Below are 21,329 nucleotides of genomic sequence, written 5' to 3' on the forward strand. Positions count from 1 at the left end.
AAACACAAAATAATGGTTGACAGTCATGGGACAGCTCAGCCTATCCAAGTGAGTTTGGATTTAAAAAAAAAAACACACACAAATACTTCACATACATTATAAAAACAAAAACATACATCCATGATAATCGAATGCAATTAGACAGTTGCTCCTTCTGATGTCCCGGATTTGGCCACATAGGGGCAATATAAGATCACGTATCGGTAGTCTTCTTCTCGTCTGTCGTCCTATTTTCAAACGCGAGACATGAGCCGCATCGCCCCCTATGGGTTGGAATTTTGGTTTGGTTACACCGGAAATAATTGTCCAGCTTCCGGTTTACATGAGTGTTGCTAAATGACGAGCTGCCGCAATCTTTAAGCGGACGCTTTTTAAATAGCAACAAATACACTCTTAAGTTACTAAGGACTGCAACGTAATTTACAATTTATTTAGTGTTTCGTAAAACCTTTCAAAACCGGGGCCGAAGAAATACATCGCCTCGGCGCGATGTTGTTAGCAAATGTGTCAATGTTTTATTGACACATTGAACCGTAATATTGCTGGCTAGCACAGCGTCTGTAAAATACTGAACAGGTTTATTATTAAGCCCCTTGGGAACAAATTGGATAGAAATCCCGTAAGGTAAGAGGAAACTGCTGTTTTAATCGCAGCTAACCTGTTACCGTCAGCAAAAGTTAAACCTGCATAATCATCAGAAATATGTTTTACATAAGTTTAAGCTATATTAGTACTTGTGTAATGTTTCCAATGATAACATTGTTTTCTCAGAATGTCCGACTCCGACAGTGATGAGGACCAAGATCGCCCTTTCTCCATTACTGGCTTCTTGTTTGGGAACATAAATGAAGATGGCCAACTCGAGGACGACAGTGTCCTGGACAACGTTAGTGTTTCAAACACAAACATAAAGTTACAGTAACAGTAAGAGACCATCTTAACCACTTTTCCACGGCTGCTTGTTTTAATGGTGTCGGTTCTTAAACCCAGGAGTCCAAAAAGCATCTGGCCGGCTTGGGTAATCTGGGTCTGAGCTCCCTCATCACAGAGATCACCTCCAATGAGGATGATGAGCAAGAGGAAAGTAAAACACCCACCAATGTGGATGCTGAAGGTGAGTGGATCAGAGCACCATTGCATTAATACTAGTGGAATGTCATTTTTTTAATTCTGTGTTTACTTCATCAAGGTTGGGTGAAAAGCACTGAAGATGCAGTTGATTATTCTGACATCAGCGAGGTTGCTGAGGATGAAACACGGAAGTATCGACAAGCCATGGGATCTTTGCAGCCCTGCAGGAAAGCAGGTTATATTACAATATCCTTCCCATTATGTATAGTAGAGTTTCTGTATCGGTAGAAGCAGAAACCTTTCATGAAATGATATTGATGTTTTTATCAAATTCAATAATTGCAGATGATGAAGATGACTACGATGCAGACTGCGAGGATATTGATTCCAAGCTCATGCCTCCTCCCCCACCTCCAAGCTTTTCAACACCCGCTAAAAAAGAAGAGCCCGCATCTCAGAATGCAAATGGTACGAATGATTGTTTTTGACCTAGGTCTGTCAGAGTGTAGTCAAATTGTATGATTGAATATAAAGAAAAATATTCTAAGGCAAGGAATCCTGCTTCAGAACAATTAAATTTTGCCCCTGTCTCTCCTCACAGTCGGGGAAGAGGGTGATGGTATCATCCTGCCCTCTATCATCGCACCATCATCTACTGCCGAAAAGGTTGATTTCAGCAGTTCCTCCGACTCAGAGTCGGAATCGGACCGCCCCGGCCTGGCCTCCGGGCCCGGAGGCGAACCGGACAGCCTCACCCTCCCGCTTGCTGGCATCATGCAGAAAGATGCTGCCAAAGCGCTACCTGGTGTCACAGAACTCTTCCCGGAATTTAGACCTGGAAAAGTAATATATCCTTTCCCTTGACACCGTCTCACACATACTAAGCACTAACAGCGAGTCTTTTGGATTTCCTGTCAGGTTCTGAGGTTCTTACGGCTATTTGGCCCAGGGAAAAACATGCCGTCTGTATGGAGGAGTGCCCGAAGGAAGAAGAAGCGGAAGCACCGGGATGTCCAGTCTGGGACTCCTCCGCCCGAGGGAGAGCTTGCAGAGGAAGGGCAGGAAAAGAAGTCTGGGTGGGTTTACGAGTACGCTACCCCTCCGCCCCCTGAGCAGTGTCTCTCGGACGATGAGGTAAATATTCGATTTAAAGGTATCCAATAGTATCCCCAAAATATCAGCTTTATTTGTACCATTGTGTAATTTATTGCTGATCTTCTATGATATCAGATAACCATGATGGCACCCGTGGAGTCCAAGTTCTCACAAACCTGTTGTGACGGCGACAAGGAGACAGAATCACGGCCTAAAGTTGCCGAATGGCGATATGGGCCCGCCCAGCTCTGGTATGACATGATGGGAGTCCCCGAGGATGGGAGTAATTTCAATTACGGGCTGAAGCTGAAGGAAATGGAGTCCAGCGATCCTCAGGAGCAAAGCGCACATGAAGAAACGACAAGGACCGCTAAGGAGGTTGGTTGGCGGCCACTTGTAGTTATACTGCAGAATTAGCTTGCACTTGCGATTTTATCATCACTGCATTTGCAGGGTCACGACGGCCACGATAACGAGACAGAGGAGGACAAATTGGCCCTGGAGAACGAGGTCTTCTTGATGGTGACGCAACTGCAGTGGGAGGATGACATTATCTGGAACGGGGAGGATGTGAAGCACAAGGGCACCAAGACTCAACGTGCCAGTCTTGCAGGGTGGTTACCCACTAGCATGACCCGCAATGCTAATGCTTATAACGCACAACAAGGTGAGATGTCAAGTTGAAAAATGAGCTGTGCATAGATGTGTTTCATGCGAATCTGTTCAATTTTTCAGGTCTGACAAGAAGTAATTCGCAATTGGTCCCATCTACCCCTCCTCTTATGCCCAAAACCTTGTCCATAACCGGCTTGAAGCGGGACAAAAACAGCCAAGATCATCACTGTGAGTTTGCTAGAAATGACACCAAAACTACAAAGATGTTTTTTTCTTAATTTTCTTCTTACCTGTGTATGTATTCCTCTGCAGCCAATCAAGACGATGATACTCCTTGGTTCTCAATTTTCCCCATTGACAGCGAGGAGTTAGTTTATGGGCGCTGGGAAGACAACATTATCTGGGATGATCAGGAAATGGATCACTTACTCACTCCTCCGGTTCTCACACTGGATCCCAATGATGAGAATATCATTCTTGGTATGTTCACGTCAGATGTGAGGTATTTTTCCTCCGCAGCAGTATGTCATAATGAAAAAATCCAATCCAGTACAACTACTGTTTTTCTTCTATCTTGTCCTATTTTTAAAATATAAATTCAAATTTTCTCGAATGATTTCTTTGAAATTTAGAAATTCCCGATGAAAAGGAAGCGTCGACATCTCACTCCCCGTCAAAAGAGAACAAGAAGGAAACGGCAATCAAAAAGAGTCGCATCCTGCTTGGGAAAACTGGGGTGATAAAAGACGAGCCGCAACAGGTAAGTCATTCCCACCGTTCAGTTCCTACAAAGCTGCAGTGCATTCAATGTTTTCTCTCCACTCAGAACATGTCGCAACCTGAGGTCAAGGACCCCTGGAACCTCTCCAATGACGAATTCTACTACCCCAAACAGCAAGGTCTGAGGGGGACGTTTGGCGGTAACATCATTCAGGTGAGCTAAAGTTACATGAAGTAACATGTATGTAAATGTGTGAGAGATTTTAATAAGCAACACGTTTCTTGAGCAGCATTCCATCCCAGCCTTGGAGCTGAGGCAGCCCTTCTTCCCCACCCACATGGGGCCCATGAAGTTGCGGCAGTTCCACAGGTCCACATTGAAGAAGTACTCTTTTGGACCTTTGGCTCAGCCCGGTCCACATCCTGCCCAACCTCTGCTCAAGCACATTAAGAAAAAGGCGAAGGTGAGACAAGGCTCAAAATTTTCTCTCGTACCTCCGCCGCGTATAAGCAACGGATGGTGTGAATGTCCAAACAGATGCGAGAGCAGGAGCGGCAGGCTTCGGGAGGAGGAGACATGTTCTTCATGCGCACCCCGCAGGATTTGACGGGCAAAGACGGAGATCTGATCCTGGCAGAGTACAGCGAAGAATACCCCCCTCTCATCATGCAAGTCGGCATGGCCACCAAAATTAAAAACTACTACAAAAGAGTGGGTGTCGTGTTCGGTGGCTTTGGATGATTACAATTGTCAAACACTATTAATTGGAATCTCCATTATGCAGAAACCTGGAAAGGATCCTGGAGCGCCAGATTGCAAATATGGAGAAACTGTCTACTGTCACACGTCGCCTTTTCTGGGTTCTCTGCATCCTGGACAGCTGCTCCAAGTCAGCATTAAAGCACTCACTATTCCGTTGAGGATTTGTAATCATAATCTTTTTACTAATCCACGTGTTATTTTTTTTTGGCCCCCTTCTAGGCTTTTGAAAACAACCTTTTCCGCTCCCCCATTTACTTGCACAAAATGCCCGAGACAGATTTTCTGGTCATCAGAACACGCCACGGCTACTACATCCGAGAAATTGTGGACATTATGGTAGTCGGTCAAGCCTGCCCTTTGTACGAGGTTCCCGGGCCCAACTCCAAACGAGCAAATACCCACATAAGAGACTTCCTTCAAGTATGTCCACTCGCCTGACTCCATTTGAACAATTTTAGGCTGTGCACATCCGCCATATCTCAACTGCCAAATCTTTTTTTGCAGGTGTTCATTTACCGCTTGTTCTGGAAGAGCAAGGATCGCCCGCGGAGAATTCGCATGGAGGATATCAAGAAAGCATTTCCGGTGCATTCCGAGAGCAGCATCAGGAAAAGGCTGAAACTTTGTGCCGACTTCAAACGCACCGGTACAGTTTGTATTGAATATTTAGTGTTTACACCAGTAAACTTGAATTTCAAGTGTTGACATGCTGCTCAAGAAAAATCAGCATCTTTACACCCTGATGCTCTGTGTTCATTCATGGAGGGAGCTTTTTCGTTCATCTTTGTTCCAGGGATGGATTCCAACTGGTGGGTGCTGAAACCTGATTTCAGATTGCCCACAGAGGAAGAGATCCGAGCCATGGTGTCTCCGGAGCAATGCTGCTCTTACTATAGCATGCAAGTGGCCGAGCAACGACTCAAGGTGACGCAACTCAAAGTTTGTCATGTTCTGTCGACAGCTGCAACGGCAAATTTTTTTAACCGTACCTTCGCTCTACATCAGGACGCCGGATATGGCGAAAAATCATTCTTTGCACCAGAGGAGGAGAACGAAGAGGACTTTCAAATGAAGATTGATGACGAGGTTTTTTTTTTTTTTTTTTTCCTTCCACCTTCCAGTCTCATCCATCACTATACGATGCAATTTGGACTAATCCATTGTTATTCTCATGTAAGGTGCGAACAGCTCCCTGGAACACAACAAGAGCCTTCATCTCCGCCATGAAGGGGAAATGCCTTTTGGAGGTTACGGGTGTGGCCGACCCCACGGGCTGTGGAGAAGGTTTCTCTTACGTCAAAGTGCCCAACAAGCCCACTCAACAGAAGGTGTGAAATGCTTGCGTGATGTGGCTGCTTACTAGAAACTCATTGGGCAGTCAATGAGGGGTCGGGTATTCATTTCCCCCTGAATCGTCATTTCATATGGAAAAATAAGAAAGGTTGTCTTCTCTTCCAGCATGCAACTTATGTCCATAAAGCCTTGATGCTGGTGAGTTTGATATGGAAGTACTTAAGGGCCCTGACCTCAACCCAATCACACAATTTGGAGACTGACTAAGCGCAGAAATTTCGAGCTAGCAATAGTGACCTCAATGCCAAACAAAAAAAAGTCGTCTTTTCGAAAGTCTTCCCAGTTAAAGTGTTGAGGCAACACTGATTGGAGGTTTTGGTCAGGTGACTTTTTTTCACAACATAAGGTGGGAATGTCTTATAGGCAATACTGAATATGACCATCCTTGTCTTTTCTCATCACCCAAAAGTGGAATTCGATAATCATAAACTCCTGCTGACAGCCAACTTTTACATTTTGGACAGATTTTCTCTTCACTTTTAACTTTCTTTAGGTGTAATGGGTGACTGTTGTACTGGGCGTGTGGGTGATCCGTGGTCGTTCCCTCCCCCCGGGTGAATGTTGCTTGGATGTTGAGGTTTTGGGCCGTATGATTATTTTTCTCAGGATGACAAAGAGCCAACCCCTGCTAAGAAGACCGTGACTGGGACAGATGCCGATTTGAGGAGACTGTCACTGAAAAATGCCAAGCAGCTGCTCCGCAAGTTTGGTGTTCCAGAAGAAGAGGTAAGTTTGACAGAAGAGGTTGTGAGCTCCAAAAAGACTTTTGAGGATGTTTATCAGCCATTTTAGATATTTTATATATATTTTTTAGCTCCACAGGCCAATGCTTTCCCTATGCTTTCTGTTTGTACTTTTAAATCATTTGAAGGTAATTGTGCTGGTTTGTACTCCTGGTCGATTAGATCAAAAAGCTCTCACGCTGGGAAGTGATTGACGTGGTGAGAACCATGTCCACCGAGCAGGCTCGTTCAGGAGAAGGCCCCATGAGCAAGTTTGCCAGAGGTTCACGTTTCTCTGTCGCTGAGCACCAGGAGCGGTACAAAGAGGAATGTCAGCGGATCTTTGACTTGCAGAATAAGTAAGATCCACTTGAGTTGATTGCTTTCTGTGGACTTTTCAACTCACCTTGCGGCCATGTCCTTTGCCACAGGGTGCTGGAGTCGACGGAAGTTCTCTCCACAGACACAGATAGCAGCTCAGCCGAGGATAGCGACTTTGAGGAAATGGGAAAGAATATTGAGAACATGCTGCAGAACAAGAAGACCAGTTCACAGCTGTCACGCGAGAGGGAAGAACAAGAGCGGCGGGAGCTGCAGAGGATGCTGATGGGGGAGGAGAGCGATCGTGACAACAAGGGGCGGAAGGAGCGCCGCAAAATCTTGTGTGAGTCGCGGTTCCTCGTTCACCGGTTGCCCGCGGCATCGTGATCGTACCGGCGGAATGCAAATTGTGCCTGTGTCTCTTTTTAGCGAGTTCGTTGTCCATCAGCTCCCACAAAGATGATGACACATCGTCAGTCACCAGCTTGAACTCCGCAGCCACAGGACGCCGTCTTAAGATCTACAGAACCTTCAGGGACGAGGACGGCAAGGAATATGTTCGCTGCGAGACTGTGCGCAAATCCGCCGTCATCGATGCCTACACCAGGATCCGAACGACCAAAGATGATGAATTCATGTCAGTAATTCCATTCAAACCTTCTCGTAACTTTTGTCATAAGAAATTATGTTCCAATGTTTTTACATTGATGAAATATTTCAAGAGTGCTATTTTTTCCCCCTCATTTAAAAAAATAAACTTTTCCTTATGTCTGTGTGTCTTCAGACGAAAGTTTGCCCTCTTCGATGAGCAGCACAGAGAAGAGATGAGGAAGGAGCGTCGGCGGATCCAGGAGCAGCTGAGGAGACTAAAGCGAAATCAAGAGAAAGACAAGTTCAAGGGACCTCCTGAAAAGAAGTCCAAGAAGATGAAAGAGAGACCAGACCTCAAGGTAAAAGTAAGCTTGCTGATTAAGTCCTCTATTTTTTTTCCCTCTCTTATCTCATTGAAATGACATTGAATAGGTCTTTCCAATTTTTTGACCATGGCAGGTTTTTCTTCAACCTTTGCCTCTCTTCCCTAGTTAAAGTGCGGCGCATGTGGTGCCATCGGGCACATGAGGACAAACAAGTTCTGCCCGCTCTACTATCAAACCAACGCACCCCCTTCGAACCCGGTCGCCATGACAGAAGAGCAGGAGGAGGAGCTAGAAAAGACAGTCATCCACAATGACAACGAAGAATTGATTAAGGTGGAAGGCACAAAGATCGTGCTTGGCAAGCAACTCATTGAAAGGTATGTTGTTGGTTTTTTTCCTGAAATGATTTCTTTTTTTAAAGCATGCATTACTTCACTTTTGTTTTGGGATCAACAGTGCTGATGAGGTGCGCAGAAAATCTCTGGTGCTCAAGTTCCCCAAGCAGCAGCTTCCTCCGAAAAAGAAGAGACGAGTTGGCAATGCCGTGCACTGCGACTATCTGAATGCAAGTAGCAGTAATGTTGACAGATTGTTTGAACATAAAAAAAGGAAGAGATGATTTAAAAAAAAAAAAATTTCATACTTATAGAAACCGCACAAGGCGATCCACCGCAGGCGCACCGACCCCATGGTGACCTTGTCCTCTGTGCTGGAGAGCATCATTAACGACATGCGCGACCACCCGAACGTAAGCGTGGTCGACAAACTTCTTCTCAGTCAACTTGTAATTTGCATTTTGAAAAAAATGTCTCCCTATCCTCCAAACAGACATATCCGTTTCACACGCCAGTAAACGCCAAGGTTGTGAAGGACTACTACAAAATTATCACGCGGCCGATGGACCTGCAGACACTCCGGGAGAATGTCCGCAAACGAATGTATCCGTCCAGGGAGGAGTTCAGAGAAGCCGTTGAGCTTATATTCAAGAACAGCGCCACATACAATGGTACTTAAGTGACACCTTTATGATTTTGTTTTTTAACTATTATCATTTACATCAGGTTGTGTTTTTGCTTTTTAGGAGCAAAACATCCGATCACGCAAGTTGCGCAATCAATGTTGGATCTGTGTGATACGAAGCTGAAAGAGGTAAGCGTGACTGCGCTGATTTTCTTCTGTGTCAAGTTTCTTAAATCTTGAAAAACGTATTCAGACGTTGACCTTTGCATCCACAGAAAGAGGACAGACTGGTTAGGCTCGAAAAAGCCATCAATCCTTTGCTCGATGACGACGATCAGGTGGCCTTCTCCTTCATCCTTGACAACATCGTAACCCAGAAGATGATGGTCGTACCAGATGTAGGTTTTCCTTCCCCAGCAAAATTGTTCCTTAAGATAATCGAATCAACTATCAGCTCATTTGCGCTTTCCTCTGCTCTAGTCATGGCCGTTCCACCATCCCGTCAACAAAAAGTTTGTGCCTGATTATTACAAGGTGATTATAGACCCGATGGACCTGGAGAGTATCCGCAAGGTGAGGACCACAAATATACGATCTCGAAACACGCAAAAGGACTTTCTGGGGGAAACTTGAGTTATAAAAAGAGATGTAATATAACATTTCAAAACATGTCCACTTTTCTAAATCATCAGAACATCTCCAAGCACAAGTACCAAAACAGAGACGCCTTCCTCTCCGATGTCACTCTCATCCACACGAACAGCATTAAGTACAACGGTGAGAGAATTTCTCGCCATGGGACTTTGAGCACAAAATGGTTTAATCATCTCTTTTGTGTGTTTTTCACAGGGCGCGACAGTCCGTACACCAAGACAGCACTGGATATCATCAGTGTGTGCAGGCAGACCTTAGATGAGGTATGCTGAGACATAACTCTGCTGGTCTAAGCACTACAAGTAGCAATCACGTTGGATTCTTTTGAGCAGGAATGTCGTAATCATTTCCGTCTCTTGTGCCTGCAGTATGATGAACACTTGACACAGCTGGAAAAGGACATCTCCACGGCCAAAGAGGCAGCTCTGGATGCCGCTGACTTTGAGAGTCTGGAGATGGCTCACGGATCATACATGGGACAGGTAGACGGACGGCGATTTGAGGAAGCTCCTCCGAAACAGTTCGAACATTCTTTTGGTTTTCCTAACATCAACACCTCTCTTGTTTGCGCGACCAGTACGACGAGGACGATAAAGACATCTCCACAGCCAAAGGGTCGTTCATGGACTTAGAGAGGCTGGCCTCAGCTTCGCCCTACATAGCCCAGGTATGACGGCAGCCGGGCCGCCATTTTGCTGAAGTAGTTCCGAAAATGGTGCTTCCATGTGAAACACACTGGAACTTTATCCAGCACCCTTGTCTCTTTTTTGCCACACCCTGTAATGTTCCTCTCGCCTTCAGTATTTCCTCCTTACTAACAATCCTTCCAAAGGCTCTTTGTGTCTTTCATCTTTTACAGTCATGTGTAGTGTCTCCTTTTGTCTTTTCCTTCACTCTTGTCACTTTGTGCAACTTCTCTGCCATGTGTTTGGCCAGCCTGCTGATCTGTTTGACAGCGGTGCTTCAGGCCCATCAAGGGCACCCAGCAGCCTTTTCTCTGATGGACCTCTAGTGGTTGCTTCTGAGAAGAGAGGGGGGCAGGTATGGAGCGAGAGTCAGTAATCAGGCTTGTTCCACCTCTCGCCAGTCCATCCTCTGATTATCATGCTTGTCGAGTTTGTAGAGTCATTGGGCATTCTCACTGAGAGGTTGTAAGAGCGGCTCGGTCTTTTTAGTCTGTGCTTTTGAACTCTATTTTGGGATCTCAGGCTCGCCACGGCAGACGGCTCAGGGAAGAAGAATCGGATGTGGATATTGAAGGCTTTGAGGAAGAAGACGGCAAACCGAAAACACCCGCTCCTGTGAGTACTGCACTATTCACATTAGCCCCATCAAGGATGGTAGTTTTCATCAAACGCCCGTGCTCATCTGAGCAGGCCGAGGATGCCGAAGGTGATCTCGAGGATGACGATGACGACGACGAGATGTTGCTGCCTCCGCGCAGACGCATGCACAACCGGCAGGAGGAAGAAAATGAACGCAGATCCAACCCCCACACTCATGCCAGCGTGCTGTATCAGGACTTGCTCATGTCCGACGGGGAGGATGACGCCAGTGAGGAGGAGGGCGACAATCCATTCTCAAGTAAGTTAAGGCTTCAAGGAGTCTCCTAAGATAACCATTTTACATTGTTCCGCTTTGTTTCCTCACCACTTCTATAGCCATCCATTTATCGGAGAGTGGCAGTGATTCGGATCGAGAGGTCGATGTGAGACCGCCTCCGAGGCGAGCGCAGGAGACGGCGCGCATGGGCATGGAGGACGAGAGCATGATGTCATATGAAGCAGACGGGGCCGATGATGGGCCTCACATGGAAGACAGCAACGTCAGGTACCAGGAGCCTTACAATCAACTCACAGCCAAATATTTGCAAAGCAAGGATTCTTTAGCAATTTTGGAGGTTTGAATGCAGATTTCTGTGCCGCTCAAAGTTTGCGCTGTCCCTCTCTTGCATCTCAGCTATGGCAGCTTTGAGGAGAGCCGCAGTCGAATGCAACCGTCAGCCAGGGGGAACGTAGAAGACGATGGCATCAGCGAGGAGGAAGAGGAAGATGAAGAGGATGACACACGCGGGAGAGGCCCAGCTCCACATTCCCAGGTACACAAAGTAGCAACACGTCCAAACAGAGAAATGTTACAAGGTAGAAACAAAATGTTTTTTGTGCCTCCAGTATGATGAGAAGGAGGGCAAATGGTCATTCATGGACTTGGAAAGGCACAACACAACACCTGCACCGTACGCACAGCAGGTAGGATAGCAAGGATTTGTCTTTTTTTGTTTTGCGATACTCTTAATTATACCTGCTATATGCTGCAAACAGTCCACGGTGCACGCCGGGCTGAATTTGCACAAGTGCTTCAGAAAATAGTTGAGTCACATCGCCTCTTCTAATGCCCCTACTTTTCCCTTCTTGCCTTTCAGCCATGGCAGCTACGAGGAAACACACACGATGAAGGCAACAGTGAGGAGGAGGAAGAAGACGAAGAGGACGACGCACGGCGGAGAGGTCCAGCCGTACTTTCGCAGGTCCAGCTCAGCGAGGATGAGGAGAGCGAAGAATTCAGATCCATCGGAGGAGACAGCGACATGGACTCGGACTAGATTCCTTTTTTTGCTACCAATATCAAGACAGAAAGTTTGAAACTATTTTTTTAATACATTTATCATGTAAATATGTAGTACAGTTTTCTGTGAGCCATTTTTCACAAATGCTTGTAACGTCAGCGCTTCCCATTGTAAATTTCTGCGTTTATTTTACCCATTATATTTATGTGAGACATTTGATTTCATTCTGTAACCACAAACTACATTCTTGCAATGGAAAAATAAACAAGAATAATTTCTTCATTGTCACATACAAGGTAGCTGTAAAGTACATTACAAAAAAATGGAGGCTGCGAGAGACAATCGGTGCTTTCTAATCGAATGTTTAGTAAATGCTCCCCTCGTCGAGGATACCTTACATAACACCATTACGTCCGCTATGGTAACTCAGCTATAAAAAGAAATAATTCAACCGGATAAATGCAAGACAATGTCGTTGCAAGCGTCCTGCTCTCATCCAATCAGCGACTTTATAAACAAATGAACACAGTCAAACAATGTGCCCTTATGTTTCCGCCGAATAGTGTCGGCTGAGGTGATTCACCTTCGCGTTGATGGCGAAGTGCCGCCCCAAGCTGCAGTGGTTGACCTCTCAGGTGAAGCATAAACACACGCATTAACAGACAGATATCTCTTAGCGCGATGAGAGATCCGACGGGGGCTGAGAGACTGAGACCTCTGCACTTCCCTCGTGGCCGTCTTGTGGACTGAAGAGCCGCTCACCAATTGTGACCAGTCGCTAGACTTAGTGGATGCTTCCACATAAGAGACAAAAGATATTTTACGTTAGTCCAATTTTCTGTCCATCCACAACAATTTCTCCTTACCTGATGGCAAAGCTGTGTTTGGTGTTTGATGATCAGGCAGGCAGTCATCGGTGTCCAAACTCCGACTGTTTCTCAGAGCCTGGAGTGAACGAAGGCTGGTCCGAAGGGGGGATTCTGTCCTGGCTGTTTTATTCCGAGGTCAACACACGCAAATATATTAAAAAAGGATATCATCAGAGAAGGTAATCTGAATTCTTTATATACCTCGATTTTGAGCCCTTTTGAGCAACTTGAACTGAGTGACTTGCTGACGAAGTCGAACCTGTGACGACACAAGATGTATTTCCTTCCCATTGCATCTATGTTAAACGTATCAAGCATTACTTGTGGCTCAGGACTTCTTCGGTCTGAAACACCGGCGGGCGTGGAGATGTAGTCCTGTCGTAAACCTACAATATGGACACCAGGTTACATCGAGACAACAATAGAATTGTGTTCGACTTACTGTCTTCTTGTATACGGGCCATTAGGTGAACATCTGTGATGTCCTGCAATTTGTAGCTGGTAGTTATGGACTCACAGGGCATAGCCAGATCATCTGTTTAAATACAAAAAATTTGGGATATGAATGACGTGTTTACTGTCAATGTTAGATTTACTTCAGGTTTATTTCAGGCGCTAATACCCAAAGAGGTGTCGTGTGTCGTATTTGTAGATATTTTGTCATTGTGAGGATCCACACATGCACTGTCGGTGTGATCTTGCCCTGCAGGCTGTTTGTAAAAGATACTCCTGTAGGAACTGCTTGTTTCTGTATGGAAATAAAAGTGCAATGAGATCAGTCACGACATGTTTGAAGGGGAAGTGGTGCTTTTGTGTAGCTTACTTTGATTTAGTTTATTGCGAAGTAAACGAGATGCGGCCTCCATTTCAGGACTCGGATTATCCAAGACGTGTCGACACCATCTCAGAGGTGACTGGTTGTCCTCTGATATCTGCTTTTTTGGAGATTCATATAACCTGTGTGGGATCCAGTTAATTCAGTAAAAAAAAAAATTACCATTTTGGTTTAATTTGTGATATATTTTGATGGTACCTACCAGCTTTCGTGATCCTCTTTATCATCCTTAAATTCAAGAAGATCCACTAAGTCAAAAACAGTATGTGTTCCTGGGTCTTTTTCTTTTTCATCATCATCCTTGGCAGCGGAGGACACTTGAGAATTAGATCCAAACTTTAAAAAATCTAGTCTCATCCTAGCATCCCTGGCGAAAGACCGAGAAGTGCAACTCTGCATTCCCGTTGGTTCGGCCCACACGCTGGGACGTGGATCTGACTTTCCCTCGCTTTGGAAAATAGGATGGTTTGAGCGGAGGTCATCGTTAAAATCCAAACTCCAGTTTTGTATGGCCAGGTTTTGGGTATCCATTTGGGTATCCTCAGCGGGGACACGTTTCTCAATCCTGAGTTTCGGTTAAAAACTTGCTCAGCACACGATGCAGCACTCGGGCTTCGATCTACTGACCCAGATTTCTAGAGCAGGGCTGTTAATTATAGAGCCGCAACAGATTGGATGGATTTAGAAAAGCATCACAAGATTATGTGGATTAAAGTGTTGGCAAGTTCCTGCTAAGAAAAAAAAAGTCAATTAGCAGCACACTATCAAGGAACACTTTGATCTTCCGGAATACAAGCTGTGTTAAAAATGTGATTTTTTGCCAAAAGAAATGTCAGCTGACACTTTGGCCATGATAACCTGCAGCAATTATTTCATACATTTGACAATTACGCTAACACTATACCTCATTTATGCAGATACAAACGTGTACAGTATTACAATAATGCATGGGCTTCAAATTCATGTCATTTAATTCTATTAGTGACCACTAGGTGGAAAAAAACACACACTATCCCTTTAAATCAAGGGTGTCAAACTCATTTTTTTTCACGGGCCGCATTGTAGTCTTAGCTTCTTTCGGAGGGCCATTATGACTGTCAACCCAAATAAATGTATGAGCACCTCATATTATATACAGTAAAAGCTACAAAACAAACTGACAAATAATTCGTTTTCAAATCAGACGAGTAAAAATTGGTCAAATATTTTAAAAAAAGACATTAAAAGTGAAGACAATTTGCCATTCTAGTAATGACACACAAATTTGATGCACAATTTGTCTTCGCGGGCCACATAAAATGATGTGGCGGGCCGCATCTTGCCCCCGGGCCTTGAGTTTGACACATGCTTTAAATGTATAAAATAAAATAAAAAATGCAATTAAAATGTATTGCACATAGGTGAATAAGAATTAAATGTTTAAAAACACAGATCATAAAGACTAACCTTAACCCTTTAAAGTTAAATACCACATAACTGCACTTAGAACAGGAACTGTATGTGCAGATGTTGCAGATGAAAACTAAATATGTCCTGGAATAGATTAAAAAAAAAGTCAAATCAGGCTAAATTCAAACTGGCTTCACCTCCGTGACGTCATAGCACAGAAAGTGGGAGGTGTTTTTCCTGGGGCACCTGCCCCCCCCCCCCCCAAACTCCACGCCCCTGCTTACTTGTATCCGCCTTACGAACAGCTCGCAAACGGCGAAGTACTTTTTTTTTTTTAATCCAGAACCGTAAAGCGGTAATATGCAGCATGTGGATCCAATACTTAAATAACCACCTGTGCCAGTGGGTGGAATTGGAGATGAGGGACGACGGCCGCAAAGGTGAACTCGTCAGCCCCTCTCTGGTCAGGCCCAGCATCACCCAGGTAGTGTTAAAGCTTCGTATTCTACCAATAAATATAGTTAGAATTTTTTTTTCTAAAATGCTGTTTAATTTGTAGTGGTAAAGTTCCCTCGCTTGCTCGAAGACAAAGCAGAGATGAAGTTGTCAAACCTGTCCGTCCACATATTTGTTTTACTCATTACTGTCGACAAAAACCGTAGCAATTTGTGACCATTTTCAACCTACGCCTCGCGTTGTTTGTATCTGTAATCTTAATGAGCCGTTATACTGAATTGAGAGAAAGTTTAGCCTCGTTTCATGGAGATGCTAAGCTGTTTTTCCATGTTGTCCCGTTTGTACACAGGATCGGATTTCTAGCTACAAAAAAAATGCGTTTGTTGAATTGATTCATTGGGAATAATTACACAATTAAATCAAACGATCTATAATCGATGTGCCTTGAGAGATTTGTATGATGTCCTCGTTAGAAAAGTCAATTTTCTTTGGAAAAAAATAATAATTTGACACCAACATAATATATATTGAAAAGAAATATGCCAATGGAGAGTGATGAAATTAGAGAAGACTTTTTTTCATTAAAAAAAAAAAAAACTGGCAATATTATATTGCATTGAGGAAGACTTTTCGCAGCATAACCCAAAACTCAGAAGCCCCCACGATCCATTCCAGGATAATTTCAGATTTGTTAGGAAAAACAAGAATTGATGGGAATGCTGTAGAAATAATCTGCTCTAAAATCAAATTGTCATCACCTTAAAACCTGTATGAGGAACATAAGCAATGATTTAAGTATCATTTTACTATTCTTGATTGTTATTCATCTAAAGTTTAGATGCTCGCTGAGTTGATGCTTCAGGAAGTCAAGCTTTGATGAGGTCTAATAAAACCTTTGAAGATGTGTGTGTGACTGACAGCCTGTGTAATTTGCGCTTCATAAATATGCCAATCATACCTCACAACTTGACAGCACCTAAAGTAGAATAACTGTGTTAGGCTACGGATTTTAGTTATTGATCTGACTCCAAATTGTGATCAACACTTAACACAAGAGTTGTTACGTCCCAATCCACACACTGGTACACCTAACAATTTTGCGAGTTCGTTCTGTCAAAGAGAAGACCAGTAGATCAATTAGGCCGAATTTACCAATTGTTTAATCCTGACAAAGCAAGCTAATACAGGCGCCTGGGTCTCGGGTCCTTAACACAAAAAACTTGTGTGCCGTCGTGACCTTCAAAGACAACACATTCTTCCGGGTTGCCCAGTTTGAAAGAAACACAATATGAATATTCAAGCATGCAAAATATTTTGTGGTGATTGGTCGATGGTCGTCTCCTCCTCGTTTGGGTTTTTCCCCTGCTCAGCACAGGTGTCTGGACCACAAACACGAGTTGTTCCTCACCGGCCTTGAGATATCCTCCCTGTCTGGACATCCTATTCCACAATACTTTGTAGAGAACAAATTCATTGTAGCCTGCACATTCCTTTCCACTTATTAATCACCACACGAGTACACTACTACTGATAATTATGTTGATATGATTATAAGTCTAGCGCAGCCTTAATCAAATATGTTTGCAAACTGCCAAAAGTACATTTCCCTTTAACTGACATTATCTTAACTTCCTCCCTTGGCGGTAACGTGTGAAAATTGTTCCTTTTAACTTTGACAGCGAGGCGGAACAATGGGCTCGAAATATGCGTTTAACATGCCAAGTTGAGATATTATCTCACCTCAGTTATTCAATTACATTTAGTGTTTTTTGTCTTGTAGAATTCGATCAATTTGAATGGGCATACGGCAAACAGCCTGAACCACACAACCGCTGGATCACAGCTCGAGTCTCCAACTCCGAGTCCAGAACCCGTATTGAACGCGGCCATCTCCAGGGGTCATTGGGGCGGGAAGTACGAGTTCCTGCTTTCTTGCCTCGGATACTGCGTGGGTTTAGGGAATGTGTGGCGGTTCCCTTACCTTTGCTATCGCAATGGAGGAGGTAAGGGAGGGGTGCAGATATCAAGCATATTTGCATGCCTTTTGTGTTTGCCTTTGCACTTTTGTCACACCTATTTGAGCAAATCTGGGTGTGATCTGCCTTTGTAATCATTTTTGGCTCGCCATTCATTCGATCGAACTTAAACACTCCACTAATCCTTTGTTTTTATTATTCGTTAGTCCCACTCTCTCTGCTATGCAGCTTCACGTCCAATGTACTCGAGTAAATGTAATGCCAAAACCCCTTAACAACAAACTGGACATTATTTCCCCTTCTTTGACCACATCTTAACCAATACACCAATGTATTCAAATTCGAGACCTGTCTTTCTACTTTCCCAGGTGTTTTTCTTATCCCCTATTTCATCATGCTCTTTTTTACGGGCGTTCCGCTCTTCCTCATGGAGCTGTGTCTCGGCCAGTACGGAGCAGCCGGCCCGGTCACCGTATGGAAATGCTGCCCTCTGCTTAAAGGTACCACAGAACATTTATTAGATATCTGCCAACATACAGGGAATTTGCGCCACCTTGTGGCCACCTACCCGGTCATGAGACCATGGAGATTTTGCGGGTGGGTTTGCGTCTCCTTGTGGCCACTTGCCGGGACATGTGATATACTGATAAAAAACTGCGTTTCTGGAGATTTGAATAATGCCCAACATTTCAAGATACATATCTTTACGCTCAGCGAGCACTTAAATGGGACTGGTGCCAACACACAAAATGAATTGTAAGGGCTGAAAGGCTGCTGATTTTCAATGTTGCAGGTATCGGCATTGGCATGCTGTGCGTGGCTGTGCTGGTGTCTCTTTACTACAACGTCATTATGGCGTGGACGTTTTATTACCTGGGCAGCTCATTCCAATATCCTTTGCCTTGGTCATGTGACGCCGTCGCCAACGCTGCCATCTGCAACGGCTCCAGTGGGGAAAGTCTCAGCCCCTCGGAGATCTTCTGGAAGTAAGTGCGCAAATACATGACAGCAGACATTTCATTTTCATGAGACTCACCAATGCTTTTATTTGATTTTTGGTAAGTGAGCGTGTGCTGGGTGTGGTGAACAGCGCGGGCCTTCATGACCCGGGTCCAGTCCGCTGGCCTCTGGCCCTGTGCCTCCTGGCTGCCTGGGTCATCGTCTTCTTGTGTATGCTGAAGGGCATCCACAGCGCTGGCAAGGTCACCCGCTTCCAAAGTCATCTTCGCGTGATTTGTGTGAGTTGTGCTCACAGTCGCTTTGTGTTTTTAGGTGGTTTATGTCACGGCTACATTCCCGTACTTGGTCCTGCTAGTTTTGATCATAAGAGGTGCTACTCTCGAAGGCTCTCTTCAGGGCATCGCTTTTTACCTCACGCCCGACTGGAGACGATTAACCAGCGCGCAGGTAATGAGCAGTAATGTTCTTGATGGCTTCACAAGCCACCGCAGATTATTTTTCCTTGACCTGAACTATTCCCGCTCACATATTTAAAAGGTTTGGAATGATGCAGCTTCACAGATCTTCTACTCGTTGGGTATCGGGATTGGAGGAGTGCTTTCCATGGCCTCCTATAATAAGTTTGACAACAATGTCATCAGGTGAGTTCACTTACATGAGCAACATGGGAAATGACGTTGTCCCCTTAATTATTTTATTTTTTTTAATTTCAGAGACACGATCATTATCACCACTGGAAACTGCCTCACAAGCTTTTTTGCAGGCTTTGCTATATTTTCAGTTCTGGGCCACATGGCGTGGAGGAGAGGGGTGCCGGTTGAAAACGTGGCAGTTTCCGGTACATTATAACTTCACATGTCTGTGTTTTCTCTGCTCAAATGATGTTTTTTTTTGTTTTTTTCTCTGGGTCACAGGTCCTGGATTAGCATTTGTTGCTTACCCGGAGGCCCTCGCTCTTCTGCCAGGCTCAGCGTTCTGGTCCGTGCTCTTCTTCCTGATGCTTTTCATGCTGGGGATTGACACGCTTGTAAGACATATTGGCGTTTCTGTCTTGACCTGCACACTTGTTGATCCTTTGTGCTCTACCACGTCACAGTTTGGCAACATCGAGGGCATAACCACTGCGGTACTGGATGAGTTTCCACAACTGCGAAGGAACGCCAAGCACAAGTCGTTGTTTCTTGCCGTACTTTGCAGTTGCCTCTACCTGATGGGTCTTCTCTTAGTAACTGATGTAGGTTGTTTTTTTTCTTTTTTAATTATAAATATACACTGCAACCACCATCCTCCATTTTGTCGTCATAGGGGGGAATTTACTGGTTCACTCTCATTGACTCCTTCAGCACTAGTTTTGGTCTCATCATCCTCACCCTCTTCATGTGCATTGGCATCTCCTTCGTCTATGGTAGTCCATCTCGCTTCACCGAAGCCCGTCATCCATGTTTCCTTCATTTTTATTCTGGGTGATAACTGTCATTTTGGTTTATCAGGAGTCAACCAGTTTTGCCAGGACATCATCGACATGATCCGTTATTGCCCTCCCTGGTGCACTAAAGTTTTGTTGTACTTCAAAGCATGCTGGGTATTCTTCACGCCGTTTCTTCTTTTGGTGAGTGAACACTGAACACATGAGCTTCCTTAGTAGTCGACATTGTCCTCCCCCCTGACTCATTCGGTTTCTGTTTGTGGTTGTAGTTTATCCTGACCTACATCTTCATTGAGATGTACAGCACTTCTCTCCATTACGGCAGCTACGTGTATCCTCGCTGGGGGAAAGCGTTGGGGGTGTGCATGGCTACGACCTGCTGTCTGCAGATCCTCATTTGGGCCATTGTAGCCATCTGCAAGGAAACTGGAACACTGAAAGAAGTCAGTATCATGACCTGTTCCAGGATGAATCTAACTTTGAAGCTTTACATTGTGTCACGTGCTTATTTTCTGCAGCGTTTCCACAAATCAATTCAACCACTGAACTCCTGGCGGTCAAACGTCGCAGGGGGAGTGGGGGGGAATGTGGCTGCTGAAAGGGTGGAGGATCTTTTCTCAGTCACTCTCACTGACATGGACTTTACTGCGATGACATGGGAGGAAGAGAGACCGTTTTGACGACATGAGGAACCACACAGAGGGGAGCAGATTTTTTTTTTTTTTTTTATAATGAACTTAAAATATTATGACTTAATTTTCTTTAGGTTGGGATAAAACCCGTTACCATATTTCATCACGCAAAATTATTGCTAGATAATGCTGCTTTATTTATGACTTATCTTTTTAAATTGTTTCAATGTTTTCTCAAAGTGGACTGTTAACACCTCAAATTTAAACTGTACATAGGTTCTGATGATCATATTATACGTATATGAATACTGTAAGAACAGTCTCTTATGGAACTATTGCCACAAATCTACCCCCGATGCAAAATATACTACCCAATAATAGGTATAGAATAAATGTGTATGAATAGCTTAAATAAAATGCCAAATGATGTTTATTTTACAATAGTATCTAGTTTATTGCAGACTTACACATTTCACAGGGCCAATTGTCAGTAAAGGTTCTTGACTTCTTATTGGAAAGTGTATTCAGTCAGTCATTTAAACATAGCTGTATACTGTGTATTTAAATTGTTTTTAATATAAGGATGGAAATTTGTGCTGTTTTTATTGTGTGCTGTTTTTTTTCATTTGTTTTCATTTAATATCCCTGTAAAGACACCTTATCTGGTATGAGGTAAGTTGAATAAAATTTACTTTTTAAAGCGTTTTCCTGAAAGGTTAATTCTTCATAATTTTATTTGTAATTACTTGTAATTTCCTTTTTCAGTATCATTACTTTTCTACAAGCACGTACGCTATGCTACCAGAAGAGGGCAGTGATGAATCAAAGTACTGAAGCGAATCCACTGACAAACACTTTGATGTAGACATTTTATTGTAAAATAAAGAAACTCGGGGCAATCATAACTTAAATAAAGCTTATAAACGGCATATTATATGGCAAATAATTGATTCTTTTATTCATAATAACGAGACAAACGTGACGTATGGCTGCGGGATATATGCAAAATAGCGGATGTTGCGTACACGT

General features: G+C 44.1%; 4 protein-coding genes across 4 annotated transcripts in view; 3 read left to right on the top strand and 1 right to left on the bottom strand.

Annotated features, from left to right (window-relative positions):
• Positions 1 to 21,329, top strand: part of gng8 (guanine nucleotide binding protein (G protein), gamma 8) — a 757,718-nt gene that overhangs the window by 392,477 nt on the left and 343,912 nt on the right. The gene's annotated exons all lie outside the window — the stretch shown is intronic.
• On the top strand, positions 307 to 12,039 carry taf1 (TAF1 RNA polymerase II, TATA box binding protein (TBP)-associated factor). Its single transcript, XM_037268921.1, has 45 exons — positions 307 to 624; positions 772 to 886; positions 991 to 1,114; positions 1,190 to 1,306; positions 1,417 to 1,539; positions 1,673 to 1,914; positions 1,990 to 2,205; positions 2,302 to 2,544; positions 2,620 to 2,833; positions 2,902 to 3,009; positions 3,094 to 3,261; positions 3,414 to 3,541; positions 3,608 to 3,715; positions 3,792 to 3,965; positions 4,040 to 4,213; positions 4,287 to 4,391; positions 4,484 to 4,684; positions 4,769 to 4,910; positions 5,058 to 5,188; positions 5,270 to 5,350; positions 5,443 to 5,592; positions 5,723 to 5,755; positions 6,224 to 6,343; positions 6,523 to 6,698; positions 6,771 to 7,003; positions 7,090 to 7,297; positions 7,445 to 7,616; positions 7,743 to 7,954; positions 8,034 to 8,142; positions 8,227 to 8,325; positions 8,406 to 8,583; positions 8,659 to 8,726; positions 8,813 to 8,935; positions 9,018 to 9,110; positions 9,230 to 9,314; positions 9,387 to 9,454; positions 9,560 to 9,673; positions 9,769 to 9,858; positions 10,128 to 10,232; positions 10,400 to 10,492; positions 10,568 to 10,775; positions 10,853 to 11,021; positions 11,151 to 11,289; positions 11,363 to 11,440; positions 11,614 to 12,039. The coding sequence occupies exons 2-45, from the start codon at positions 773 to 775 to the stop codon at positions 11,791 to 11,793; spliced, it is 6,216 nt and encodes a 2,071-aa protein (XP_037124816.1). The 5' UTR covers positions 307 to 624; position 772; the 3' UTR covers positions 11,794 to 12,039.
• Positions 11,890 to 14,468, bottom strand: LOC119133331 (SLAIN motif-containing protein-like). The gene is made up of 8 exons (XM_037269026.1): positions 13,664 to 14,468; positions 13,450 to 13,583; positions 13,249 to 13,374; positions 13,069 to 13,161; positions 12,948 to 13,012; positions 12,828 to 12,885; positions 12,624 to 12,746; positions 11,890 to 12,551 (listed from the first exon to the last, which is right to left on the bottom strand). Exons 1-8 carry the CDS (start codon positions 13,990 to 13,992, stop codon positions 12,337 to 12,339), a joined length of 1,143 nt encoding a protein of 380 aa, XP_037124921.1. The 5' UTR covers positions 13,993 to 14,468; the 3' UTR covers positions 11,890 to 12,336.
• slc6a7 (solute carrier family 6 member 7) lies at positions 15,117 to 20,905 on the top strand. The gene is made up of 14 exons (XM_037269002.1): positions 15,117 to 15,334; positions 17,087 to 17,309; positions 17,651 to 17,782; positions 18,076 to 18,268; positions 18,346 to 18,484; positions 18,555 to 18,689; positions 18,780 to 18,883; positions 18,956 to 19,080; positions 19,157 to 19,269; positions 19,339 to 19,476; positions 19,548 to 19,647; positions 19,733 to 19,851; positions 19,938 to 20,111; positions 20,187 to 20,905. The coding sequence occupies exons 1-14, from the start codon at positions 15,218 to 15,220 to the stop codon at positions 20,346 to 20,348; spliced, it is 1,974 nt and encodes a 657-aa protein (XP_037124897.1). The 5' UTR covers positions 15,117 to 15,217; the 3' UTR covers positions 20,349 to 20,905.

The sequence above is a fragment of the Syngnathus acus genome, chromosome 14 (assembly GCF_901709675.1).
Source record: "Syngnathus acus chromosome 14, fSynAcu1.2, whole genome shotgun sequence".
In the NCBI taxonomy this organism is placed as follows: Eukaryota; Metazoa; Chordata; class Actinopteri; order Syngnathiformes; family Syngnathidae; genus Syngnathus; species Syngnathus acus.

Excerpts from the sequence above, each read along its gene's own strand:
- taf1 (XM_037268921.1), top strand. The coding sequence starts at position 773 with ATGTCCGACTCCGACAGTGATGAGGACCAAGATCGCCCTTTCTCCATT. Across the intron at positions 2,545-2,619 it reads CGACAAGGACCGCTAAGGAG|GGTCACGACGGCCACGATAA; the intron begins GTTGGTTGGCGG and ends CTGCATTTGCAG. Across the intron at positions 8,727-8,812 it reads GTGATACGAAGCTGAAAGAG|AAAGAGGACAGACTGGTTAG; the intron begins GTAAGCGTGACT and ends TTGCATCCACAG.
- LOC119133331 (XM_037269026.1), bottom strand. The coding sequence starts at position 13,992 with ATGGATACCCAAAACCTGGCCATACAAAACTGGAGTTTGGATTTTAAC. Across the intron at positions 12,747-12,827 it reads CAAAAGGGCTCAAAATCGAG|CCAGGACAGAATCCCCCCTT; the intron begins GTATATAAAGAA and ends GGAATAAAACAG. Across the intron at positions 12,552-12,623 it reads AAACACAGCTTTGCCATCAG|CATCCACTAAGTCTAGCGAC; the intron begins GTAAGGAGAAAT and ends CTTATGTGGAAG.
- slc6a7 (XM_037269002.1), top strand. The coding sequence starts at position 15,218 with ATGTGGATCCAATACTTAAATAACCACCTGTGCCAGTGGGTGGAATTG. Across the intron at positions 19,081-19,156 it reads TGAAAACGTGGCAGTTTCCG|GTCCTGGATTAGCATTTGTT; the intron begins GTACATTATAAC and ends TCTGGGTCACAG. Across the intron at positions 19,477-19,547 it reads GTCTTCTCTTAGTAACTGAT|GGGGGAATTTACTGGTTCAC; the intron begins GTAGGTTGTTTT and ends TTGTCGTCATAG.